This window comes from Schistocerca americana, chromosome 2, assembly GCF_021461395.2.
Source record: "Schistocerca americana isolate TAMUIC-IGC-003095 chromosome 2, iqSchAmer2.1, whole genome shotgun sequence".
Lineage (NCBI taxonomy): Eukaryota > Metazoa > Arthropoda > Insecta > Orthoptera > Acrididae > Schistocerca > Schistocerca americana.
The window spans coordinates 769,553,920-769,566,115 of record NC_060120.1 but is presented as its reverse complement, the minus strand read 5'-3'; the positions used below and the strand labels follow the sequence as shown (position 1 = coordinate 769,566,115).

The following is a 12,196-nucleotide window of genomic DNA, read 5'->3' as shown; positions in this document are numbered from 1 at the left end:
TGTCAGTATTTTGGAACAATACTGTGTTCGAACATTATGCGCTACCGCGAAGAAAAAGATTTATTGACAAACAGACGCCGCGCGGGATTAGCCGAGTGGTCTAGGACGCTGCAGTCATGGACTGCGCAGCTGGTTCCGGCGGAGGTTCGAGTCCTCCCACGGACATCGGTGTGTGTGTTTGTCCTTACGATAATTTAGGTTAAGCAGTGTGTAAGCTTAGGGACTGATAACCTTGGCATTTAAGTCCCAAAAGGTTTCACACACATTTGAACTTTTTTTTTTTTTTTTTTTTTTTTTTTGACAAACAGACAACAAGGATTCAGAAAATATCGTTCTTGTGAAATACTAACTTTATTCTCACTAAGTAATGAGTGTTATCGACAGGGGATGTCAAACTTATTCCATATTTTTAGATTGACCGAAGGCTTTTGACACCGTTCCTCACAAGCGACTTCTAATTAAATTGCGTGCCTATGGAGTATCGTCTCAGTTGTGCATCTGAATTCAAGATTTTCTGTCAGGAAGGTCATAGTTCGTAGTTACTGACGGAAAGTCATTGAGTAAAACAGAAGAAATATCTGGCGTATCCCAAGGAAGTGTTGTAGGACATCTGCTGTTCCTGATCTACGTAAGCCATTTAGGAGACAATCTGAGCAGCCCTCTTAGATTGTTTGCAGATGATGCTGTCATTTATCGTCCTATAAAGTAACCAAATGATCGAAAAAATTGCAAAACTACTTAGACAAGATATTTGTATGGTGCGAAAAGTGGGAATTGACTCTAAATGATGGCAAGTGTGAAGTCATCCACTTGAGTACTAAAAGGAATCCGTTTCGGTTACAGTATAGAATACGCAAATCAAAAGGCTGTAAATTCAACTAAATGCTTAGGGATTACTGTTATGAATGTCCGCCCCCGGTAGCAGAGTGGTCAGCGCGACAGAATGTCAATCCTAAGGGCCCGGAGATTTTCTCCGCTCAGGAACTGGGTGTTGTGTTGTCCTAATCATCATCATTTCATCCCCATCGAGGCGCAAGTCGCCGAAGTTGCATCAAATCGAAAGACTCGCACCCGGCGAACTGTCTACCCGACGGGAGGCCCTAGTCACACGACATTTACATTTTACTGTTATGAATAACATAAATTGAAACCATCATATAAATAATGTTGCGGGGAAAGCGAACCGAAGACAACGATTTATTGGCAGAACGCTTGGAAAAACAGTTCTACTGTGGAGTATTACTGTGCGGTGTGAGATCCACATCATATAAGATTGAAGGAGGATATCTAAAAAGTTCAAAGAAGAGCAGCTCGTTTTGTATTATCGCGAAATAGGGGATATGTGACGCGAATTGGACTGGCAATCATTAAAGCAAAGACGATTTTCGTTGTGACACGACGTTCTCATAAAATTTCAATCACCAACTTTCTCCTCAGAATGCGAAAATATTTTTATGTCACCCACCTACGTAGGGAGGAACGATAAAATAATAGAAATATGAGCTTGCACGGATAGATTTAAGTGTTCATTTTTCCCACGCGCTGTTCGATAGTGGAACGGTAGAGAAATAGCTTGAAGGTGGTTCGATGAACCCTCCGCCAGTCACTTAATTGTGAATCGTAGAGCAATTATGTAGTTGTAGATTGCAGATGTAGATGCGGCACTGAGAGCAGATTACACGCTCGAACGGTGTCCAATGGTCGAGATATACGACGTACGGAGCTTCATGTGGAGCGTGCAGACACGAATATACACGATGTTTACAGATATGGACACATCATGCCTCGCGTCACGGAAACCAGATACAGGCTCTCCTAAACACACTACAGACAAGAAAAATAGACAACTTCGTCGTCGTGCAGTAGCGGTCAGAGAGATTCTGGAACTATTAGAAAGAGCGTTGGACTTACCAGTATGGAAGGAAGGTTAGAAGAAAAAGGAAGTCTAATGTTTCGTCGATGTGGACGCGATCAGACATAGAAGTTCAATTGTAGCATAGCTGAAGAAAGAAAAATGTAACATAATAACAATAATAATGATTCTTATTATTATTAACCGTGTGAGGCACAAGAAAGGACATTTTTCAGACTTCTGATTTATATTTTCTTTATACCCCTATTATTTTTGTTCCCTCAGAATGGGCTTTTTCCTGGCGTCGTACCATGCTGTTCCGGTATTCGTGGGTCTTTCAGGCAAGTCAGCTATCCAATCCTGAATATTCCGCGTAAATTTTTTTCTGTCTGATGTATAAAGTTGTGTTACTCATGCTTTGGTTCTTCTTTTTCTGTACCGATGCAGTTTATTGTTTCAATTTTAGTTTTTTTTTTTTACAATTTCACAACCTTTCTAGTTAATTTCGTTGGTTTCATTCGTTTAATATGTCCACAGAACAGCCTGTGTTTTTTTTCATACCCAAATAAATGCCGCTATACTTCTCAATTTCAATGAGGTAATAATAATAATAATAATAATAATAATAATAATACATATGTCATTTCACGCCACACTTTTTGCCATTTGTTTTACTTTTCAGTAAAAACTTTCACCAAAGCTCTGTAATGTATTGTATGAACACCTTATCTCCATTTTGAACTTAGTTACTAAATATGGTTTTCCAAAATTGCTCCCAAAGAAGAGTAAATACATATTCCAAGAATCCGAATCAAAAACTGCTGCTAACATGAGTAACTTAGCAGATGTCTTCGATGTAGCAAAGCAACTCAAATTACTTAATAAAGGGAAGTCTCCCGGTCCAAATTGTATAGCAATTATGTTCCTTTCAGAGTATGCTGATACAGTAGCTCGATACTTAGCAGTCATATACAACGCTCGATCGACGAAAAGTGTGTACCTAATGACTGGGAAGCTGAATAGATCGTACCAATACTCAAGAAAGGAAATAGGAGTGAGTCATTGAATTAGAGACCTATAACACTGACGTCGATTTGTAGTAGGATTTTGCAACATATACTATGTTTGAACATTATGAATTACTTCGAAGTAAAGATCTACTGAAACGTAGCTAGCACGGATTCAGAAAATATAGTTCTTTTGAAACACAGGAAGCTCCATATACAAGCTAAGTAATGAGTGATATTGACAAGGGATCTCAAATTGATTCCATATTTCTAGGTTTCCAGAAGGCTTTTAATACCGTTCCTCACAAGCGGCTTATAATGAAATTTGTGCCTATGGCTTATTGTCTCAGTTGTGTGACTGGATTCGCGATTTCCCGTCAGAAAGGTCATCTAATAAAATAGTAGTGATATCAGGCGTTCCCTCAGGTCCTCTCTGGCGATCTAGGGGTAAACCGTGTGCCTTGCAATCGAGAGGTCGCTGGACCGAACCACGGTCGGACCATGGAAATTTCTAGTCTGCAATTAACGTAGCCTTCACCTGTCAACGCTGTGAGGAGACGTCAGGTTGGATTTGACGTTAAACTATAGGTCCCTTTTGTCCGTGTCGGTAATTGGGGTTGATAGGGACACGAAAGTCGCCGAAGTGGCGTCCAATTGAAAGACTTGCACACGGTCAATGAGCCACACGCAATATTTCTTATCTCCTCAGATACAAATTAGCTGGCAAGCAGATGTTGGCTGATGTGGAAGTCCGTGGATATTCTAAATGATTGGAAGAGCGAAGAAATGATTACCTTCGGCCTAGTGGCCGAGTGGTTCTAGGCGCTTCAGCCCGGAACCGCGTGACTGCTACGGTCGGTCGCAGGTTCGAATCCTGCCTCGGCCATGGACGTGTGTGATGTCCTTCGGTTGGTTAGGTTTAAGTAGTTCTAAGTTCTAGGGGACTGATGACCTCAGATGTTGAGTCCCATAGTGCTCAGAGCCATTTGAACCATTTGATTACCAAAATGTCTCGCAGCAAGGCTTATTCCATGCGAGAAAAAGATTAAAATTGAAAAGAAGATAAAAACAGATCCAGTGGATTCGGTTACTGACGACTTGTGGTCCGGGTGGAGTATCTGCGACAGTATAGTGAACTACAAAGCGAGGACTGGCTTAGAGAATTGGCATTCTAGTGCTGGTCGATGGTAATGTACCAGTTGTATTCTGAAAGGTCATCAGCTGTTCTGCAATAGGTGCTGTTCTTACGAAGCTTATCAAGTATTTTGCCGCCAGAATTCTGCATGTAGAAAATGTCTTTAGTAGTTCAGCTAATCCTGTCTACTCAGTAGTTTGCTGTATATGTTTAGCTTAATGAACTGTCCAAGTAACGACATACAACAGAATGTAAACGAACTCTACTCGAGAGACAGTCTTCAGATGAGGGTCTTTTTTTTTTTTTTTTTTTTTTTTTTAAGTCACCAGTCTTCTGACTGGTTTGATGCTGCCCGGCACGAATTCCTCTCCTGTGATAACCTCTTCATCTCAGAGCAGCACTAGTAGCCTTTAAACTCAATTATTTGCTGGATGGATTCCAATCTCTGGCTTCCTCTACAGTTTTCACTCTCTACAGCTCCCTCTAGTACCATGGAAGTTATTCCGTGATATATTAACAGTTGTTCTACCATCCTGCCCCTCTACTTGATTGTGTTTTCCATGTATTCTTTTCCTCGACGATTCTCCGGAGAACCTCCTCATTCCTTAACTTATGAATCCATTTACTCTTCAATATTCTTCTGTAGCACCACATCTCAAATGCTTCGAGTCTTTTCTCACAGTCCCTGTTTCACTATCATGCAATACTGTGTTCCAAACGGATATTCTCAGACATTTATTCCTCAAGTTAAGACCTATGCTTGATATTAGTAGACTTCTGTTGGCTAGGAATCGCCTTTTTGCCAGCGCCAGTCTGCTTTTTATGTTATGCTTGCTCCGACCGTCATAGGTTATGCTGCTGCCTAGGTACCAGAATTCCTTAACTTCATCTACTTCGTAATCAACAATACTGATGTTAAGTATCTCGCTGTTCTCATTTCTGCTACTTCTCAATACTTTCGTCTTTCTTCGATTTACTCTCTATCCATATTCTGCACTCATTAGACTGTTCATTCCATTTAGTAGATCCTGTGATTCTTCTTCACTTTCACAAAGGACAGCAATGTCATCAGCGAATCTTATTGTTGATATCCTTCCGCCTTGAATTTTAATTTCAAGCTTCGCCCTTTCTTTTATTTACGTCATTGCTTCTTTGCTTTACAGATTGAACAAAAGGGCCGAAAGACTGCGTCCCTATATTACACCCTTTTCAATCCGAGCACTTCATTCTTGGTCTTCCACTCTCATTGTTCCCTCCCGGCTCTTGTACGTACTATACACTCCCCGTCATTCCCTACAGCTTACAGCTATTTTTCTCAGTATTTCGAACATCTTGCACCGTTTGACATTGTCGAATGCTTTTTCATGTCGGAAATCCTATGATTTTTCTTTAGATTTTCTTCCATTATCAAATGCAACATGAAGATTTGTGCATGGGGATGAAATGATGATGATTAGCACAACACAACACCCAGTCCCTGAGCGGAGAAAATCTCCGACCCAGCCGGCAATCGAACTCGGGCCCTGAGGATTGACATTTTGTCGCGCTGACCACTTTTTTTTTTTTTAATCTCATTTTGTTCGTTTTCGTTCGTTGTATCTGCTCGAGGCGGACGTCGCAAGACACCCGTTTCAGTTCGCCGTTGATCAATTAAGTCAGTTTTTTTTATTGCAGAGGGCAGCTAACCCCATGACCGAGCACGCTGAGTGACCGTGCCGGCTAAAAACTCTGCTGATTGCAGCAACTGTATAACACAGCACTCAGCTACCAGGGGCGGACGAAGCCAAACTGATCGTCATTTAACACATCTTCAATTTTCTTTTCCATCCTTCTGTACATTATTCTTGTCAGCAACTTGGATGCATCAGCTGTTGAGCTGAGGGTCCGACAATTCTCGCACTTCTCGGCTATTGCAATCTTCGGAATTGTTTAGATGATGTTTTCCCGAAAGTCAGATGGTATATCGCCAGACTCACACATTCTATACACAAATGTGAATAGTCGTTTTGTTGCTACTTCCCCCAACGATTTTAGAAATTCTGATGGAATGTTATTTATCCTTTCTGCTTTGTTCGATCTTATGGGTTTCAAAGCTCTTATAAATTCTGATTCTGAAACTTGATCTTCTATCTCTCTATATTTTCGACTCCTGTTTCTTCTTCTATCGCCTCATCAGACAAGTCTTCTCCCTCATAGAGGCCTTCAGTATACTCATTCCACCTATCCTCCCTCTCCTCTGCATTTAACAGTGGAATTCTCACTGCACTATTAATGTTACCATCCATGCTTTTAATGTCACCGAAGGTCGTTTTGTTTTTTCTGTATGCTTAATCAGTCCTTCCGATAATCATTTCTTTTTCGATTTCTTCACATTTTTGATGCAGCCATTTCGCTTTAGCTTCCCTGCACTTCCTATTTATTCCATTCTTCAGTGACTTGAATTTCTGTATTTCTGAATTTCCCTGAACATTTTTGTACCTCCTTCTTTCACAGATCAGCTAAAGTATTTGTTCTGTTACCCGTGGTTTCTTCTACCTTTCTTGTGCCTATGCTTTTCTTTCCAACTTCTGTGATTGCCCTTTTTAGAGATATCCACTCATCTTCAATTGAACTGCCTACTGAGCAATATCTACAGTATCAGAGAACTTCAAGCGCATGTCTTCATTCCTTAGCATTTTTAGTGCTTTCATATCCTATTCCTTTGCGCATTGATTCTTCCTGACTAGTCTCTTAAACATCAACCTACTCTTAATCATTACTAAATTGTGATCTGAGTCTGTATCTGCTCCTGGGTACACCTTACAATCCAATATATGATTTCGGAATCGGTACCTGACCATGATGTAATTTGATTTCGTAGACTTTCCCGGCATAATAGCAGCTGATATTCTTCACGGGTTTGCAGCCGGATCATGTCGTCGTCTAGACACAATATTTCGGCGGACCATCTGGCCGCCATCTTCAGGTGAGTTAATGCTCGTGCACTGCCTCGCCGGAAACTGTATTCCAACCTCTTTCTTCTTAGAGATGGGACCCCTCCACGCCCACACCAACGTGGTGACCAAACCAAAAGTTGAATTCCAGCCACTACGACGGAAACCTTTACACACCGTGGACAGAGCACCGCGCGTGCGTGAGATGATGGGCAGCGTCTCCAGGCGGCTAGTAGGCACGCAGCGCGCCGGTGGGAGAAGACGGCAGAAACGATAAATCGCAACAGCACTAACTGGAAGAATCCTGTGATAGAAAAGAAGACCGTTGTTGTTTAATGTCGGACAAAATCAGATTCCATGTCTTACTTAGAGGAAAACCTTTATCCCTGTTAATAATATTACTTGATAATCTAATTTCAGTGGATTCTTTAAGAACACATTCCCAATAGCGAGCAGCAGAAGCCATCAATTTTGTCTTGTCATACATCATCCTGTGTCCTTCGTTAAGGCAGTGTTCCGCCACTGCCGACTTCTCAGGCTGGAACAACCGACTGTGCCGATGATGTTCCACACACCGGTCCTGAAAAGTTCGAATAGTTTGACCAATATACTTCTTTCCACAGTGACGCGACATAACCCCCGGGCTTCCTCAAGCCCAAATCATCTTTAACTGAGCCAAGAAGGGCTCTAGTCTTGGCCACCGGCGTAAAAACACTTTTAATATCATATTTTCTTAAAAAAATTTCAAATTTTGGATGATATACTTTACGCAAAGGGTAAATAAGCAACAGCTTCAAAAGTATCCTCTATTGGCTCGCGTGACGGACCAAACTGAAGATCACGGCATATTTGTTGTTCCGTATACGCATTCTGTTTAAAAACAATCTTCAAATGATCAAGTTCTTCTTTCAAATGTTCCTCGTCAGAAATGGCATAAGCTCTTTTCACCAGAGTCCGAAAAACTCCACTACGTTGGTGTGGTGGATGACGGCTGGTCGCATGAAGAAAGCGGTCAGTATGAGTAGGTTTCCAATAAACACAGTGTCCAAAAGTCCCTTCGTCCTTTCTTTGAACTAAAACATCAAGAAATGAAAGTTTACCATCACTTCCAATTTCCATAGTAAATTGAATACTGTGATGTAGACAATTAAAATGAATCAAAGCGATTCAAAGCATCAATTCCATGTGGCCAAACCATAAAAATGTCATCAACGTATCTCAAAAAACACTTTGGTTTAAGAAACGAAGTTTTGAGTGCCATGTCCTGAAAGTCTTCCATAAAAAGGTTGGCGACTATGGGGGAGAGTGGACTCCCCATAGCCACTCCGCTGTTTGCTCAAAATATATATCATTAAAAAGAAAATACGTTGAAGTCAACACATGACGACATAACTTGGTAGTTTCTTCATCTAATTTCTCACCGATTAGTTGGTTCAAATGGCTCTGAGCACTATGGGACTTAACTTCTATGGTCATCAGTCCCCTAGAACTTAGAACTACTTAAACCTAACTAACCTAAGGACATCACACAGCACCCAGCCATCACGAGGCAGAGAAAATCCCTGACCCCGCCGGGAATCGAACCCGGGAACCCGGGCGTGGGAAGCGAGAACGCTACCGCACGACCACGAGATGCGGGCACCGATTAGTGACAGGAACCCGAGTAAAGAGAGAAATAACGTCAAAGCTGACCAGCAAGTCAGAAGGACCGCAGTACAACGATTTTAATCGTCGAATAAAGTCGGACGAATTTGATATGTTATGTTCACATTTTCCCACATACGGCTTGAGGACTGAAGCTAAATATTTGGCCAAATTATAGGTAGGGGCGCCCAAGTTGCTGACAATGGGAAGAAAGTTCAGAAGTAAGGAGTGCAGCAATCAACTGATTTACAACCTGTAAGTATAGTGCACACATCTGAACCTGTTTGGTTTTAAATAGAGTTGTAGCGTGCATGTCAAGCAAGTGCTGCAGTGAACAGAAGTAATGTCTACCGTCATTGTGGATAGTTAGCTTTCTTATCTGAGGAGGAGCTGTAGATAGCCCTTGCGATACATCACGGATGCCTTCGCCATTCATTCTAACACGCACACACACACACAACAACAATAACAACAACACAAAAACTAAATATCAATTATCTTTCATCATTTTAAAAATAAATTGTTCCAAGAAAAGTCTTTCATTCTACAGATTACGTAGATGCTAAATTGTTGATAATGTGGGGGAAAGGAAGAGGCAACAGTCGTCAGGTGGGTGGGTGGGGATACTGTATAATGTTTGATTGCATGCAGGGGTAATGGTCGAAGAAAGGTTGGAAACCACAGAGCTATAGCATGAGCCCCACGCTCTCGAGATGTCACGCCAATAGGTTCTTTTTGTGGAGCGTGTACATAATACCCGTCAATGACACTGCTACCCTTCGTGCTCGAGGCAGTGAGGCACTCAGAAATGTAGATGCTGCAATGCCGATCTGTTCATGGGCAATAATCGAATATTGCCTTGATGTTTCATGAGCGTGCAGATCACAATTTTTTGAAAGGATAATGGCTATTTTTGTCCAGAACCATTTCGTTGCTATATCAGTCCCCACCGGAATGAATTATCGGAAGCTAAGGTACGTGACCCGTCCGCCTCCATAGCTGATTGCCCTGCAGAGAACCTGTGTTCAGTTACTAGCATTGCCAGGACTTCTCCTTGGTGGAAGGACTTCAATGGGGTGCTGACCACATGCCCCTTCATACCGCATCAAAATGGTTCAAATGGCTCTGAGCACTATGGGACTTAACAGCGGAGGTCATCAGTTCCCTAGAACTTAGAACTACTTAAACCTAACTAACCTAAGGACATCACACACATCCATGCCCGAGGCAGGATTCGAACCTGCGACCGTACCGGTCGCGCAGTTCCAGACTGATGCGCCTAGAACCGCTCGGCCACACGGGTCGGCTATACCGCATCAAAATGACGTCATATATCAGATGGTGACGTGGCAGGTGCTTAGCATCGTGTGGTTCTCTGGCCTAATCGCAGGTAAAAAAAGAAAAATATTGTTGACGTCGACGGCTTGTAAGGGTTTAGCAGTTGGCAGCCTTGTCCTTACCTGTTCCTGCGGGAGCGCAGCACGCGCCTGCCCACCTGCGGCGACGCGGCTTCCATGGCCGGCGTCGGGGGCGCCCCTCACTGCCACTCCCTCATACCTCCTGCAACACAAACGGCACCGCCCGCTGTCACACACGTCTCTCCCTGGAACAGCTACGCGGCCTTCCACAAGTCAAGGCAGACTGCCAAAAACAACAGAAAATTTTAATGCTATTCTTAAATTCATTTAGCAGCTAGTTGAGCTGCCTTCCTAATGTATCAACTCATTCAATACAAATTCGACACACACTATCACAGGCCGTTAAGTCTTTCGCCCCCACAATATTCACTCTCAATCACTATTTCAGTACAACTTACATACAGTTTTCAGCAAAAATCTACATGGAAAACAGCACATAACTGATTTGGGGATTTGGTTTTTAGCAAAGATAAAGGCACCAGAAGGTATTTCTGATGTCGCATTTGATTTTGGAAGCCAGACTTCAGAAAAATCAAGACACATTCGTGGGATTTCCCAACCCAGAATAAGAATTCAGCAAGGTAAAATTGTGCTTGAGCTTTGATATACTCTTGATGTGGGGAAAAACAGGCAATACACAATAATAGCGAATCTGGCAATGCTTCGCAGTTCCTGAATGTCTATGTGAATTGTATATACATCCTCATCTTCTTCTCCACCCTCTCTCTGTCCATTCCTCCTCCCTATCTCTTTGTCCATCTCCCCCTTTTCGCCCTCTTTTTGTCTATCTCCTCCTGCTCCCTTTCACTGACCATCTCCTCTTCATTCCTCTCTCTGCCCATCTCCCCTTCTCTCTCTCTCTGGCCGTTTCCCCTCTTTCTCCGTGCTTGAGCCTCCCTTATCGTTATTCCAAACAAAACATTGATTGAGAAGTGAAGTCACTTAAAATGAATGGGTAAATCGGTTGGGATCATTAATATAAGGCATATAGGAGACGCCTCTCTAGCTGCTGAACCTGTGAGGATAGTAGCTTCAAGGTCAGTGTTTCTCATAGTTTTAATCTGTGAATGGGTAGCATTGCAAAATAGCATTCTAATCATAAGTCGATAAGTTATAAATACAACATTCGTTTTTCCTCTTAAGGCTAACTACGACGGAGAAAACAAAACAGCACATTGTTGTGTTTACAATTTTTGTTTGAAAGTACATATAAAGAGATAGAATATACTCGGAAGAAAAACTTTGTCTGATGGTTTAAGTGCCCTGACATCTAAGTTAAAAGTCATTGTGAGAAAGAAAACGAAACCGTACATTTTCACAGCACAGCAATTTCTTTCTCGCAGTTGTTTTAACACAAAATCTGTACATCTTTGTTTAAAAAAATATACAGTCTGCATCTGTTTGAATTTTCGTGGGTTATCGTGTAACAAACTAAAACCGTCAAAAAGCCTTCGAGATTTTTGTTAACAACGTTTCCCGTTATGTGCTACACTGCAACATATCTATACCTATGCCTGTCCAAAATTTTAATGGAGTGTAGTGTAAAAATTGGAATAAAATCGGTCAACGACTTTTCGAGATATTTACTAGCTACGTTTCCCTTTAGGTATTACATATATATTTGTGTACCATGCATGTAAAAAAATATGTAGTCTATGTCCATTTGAACGTTTAATAGAGTACTATGTAAAGATTTGAAATAAATTAGTCAGGAACATTTAGAGTTTTTTGCTAATTATGTTTCCCCTTTATGTAGTGCGTGTTTATATACCATAGATATTAAAAAATATACCATAAATATCATCAAATGCTTCTCAGGGGACACAATTTTAACGTAGCACTATCCGTGCGGGCAAGGAGGTTTGCGTGCTCTGGATCTGAAGGGCTATGCCGGCGGTAGCTTAGCTACCAGCGGATCACACAAGCCGGGTAGACCGAAGGGGAGGAACCAGACTTGGTGTGTCTCACAACTGTTTATTGGTCTCTTTCTCGTATACTAAGCCTGTCCTTCCTATGTCCCTTTTCCTGTCATCTTCAGTTATAAGTAAAGGGTATGGAGGACTCTCAGATGTAGGGAAGTCAGAGTAAACCCTTAAAAGAAAATCAAGCGGGTAGAAAGGCCGCAAATTGGCAGTCCCACTGTCCAACCATACTTGAGCAGGCCTCGTAAAGCGGCCATTACTACTAGTACCCAAAACAGCCTCGGA

At 41.9% G+C, this 12,196-nt stretch overlaps 1 protein-coding gene across 1 annotated transcript in view; it reads right to left on the bottom strand.

Moving 5' to 3' along the window:
• Positions 1-12,196, bottom strand: part of LOC124595327 (homeobox protein Mohawk) — a 93,750-nt gene that overhangs the window by 43,330 nt on the left and 38,224 nt on the right. The window contains exon 2 of the mRNA XM_047134029.1: positions 10,032-10,131. Within this exon, the coding sequence (XP_046989985.1) occupies positions 10,032-10,087 (56 nt within the window). The 5' untranslated portion in view covers positions 10,088-10,131. The remainder of the gene's footprint in view (positions 1-10,031; positions 10,132-12,196) is intronic.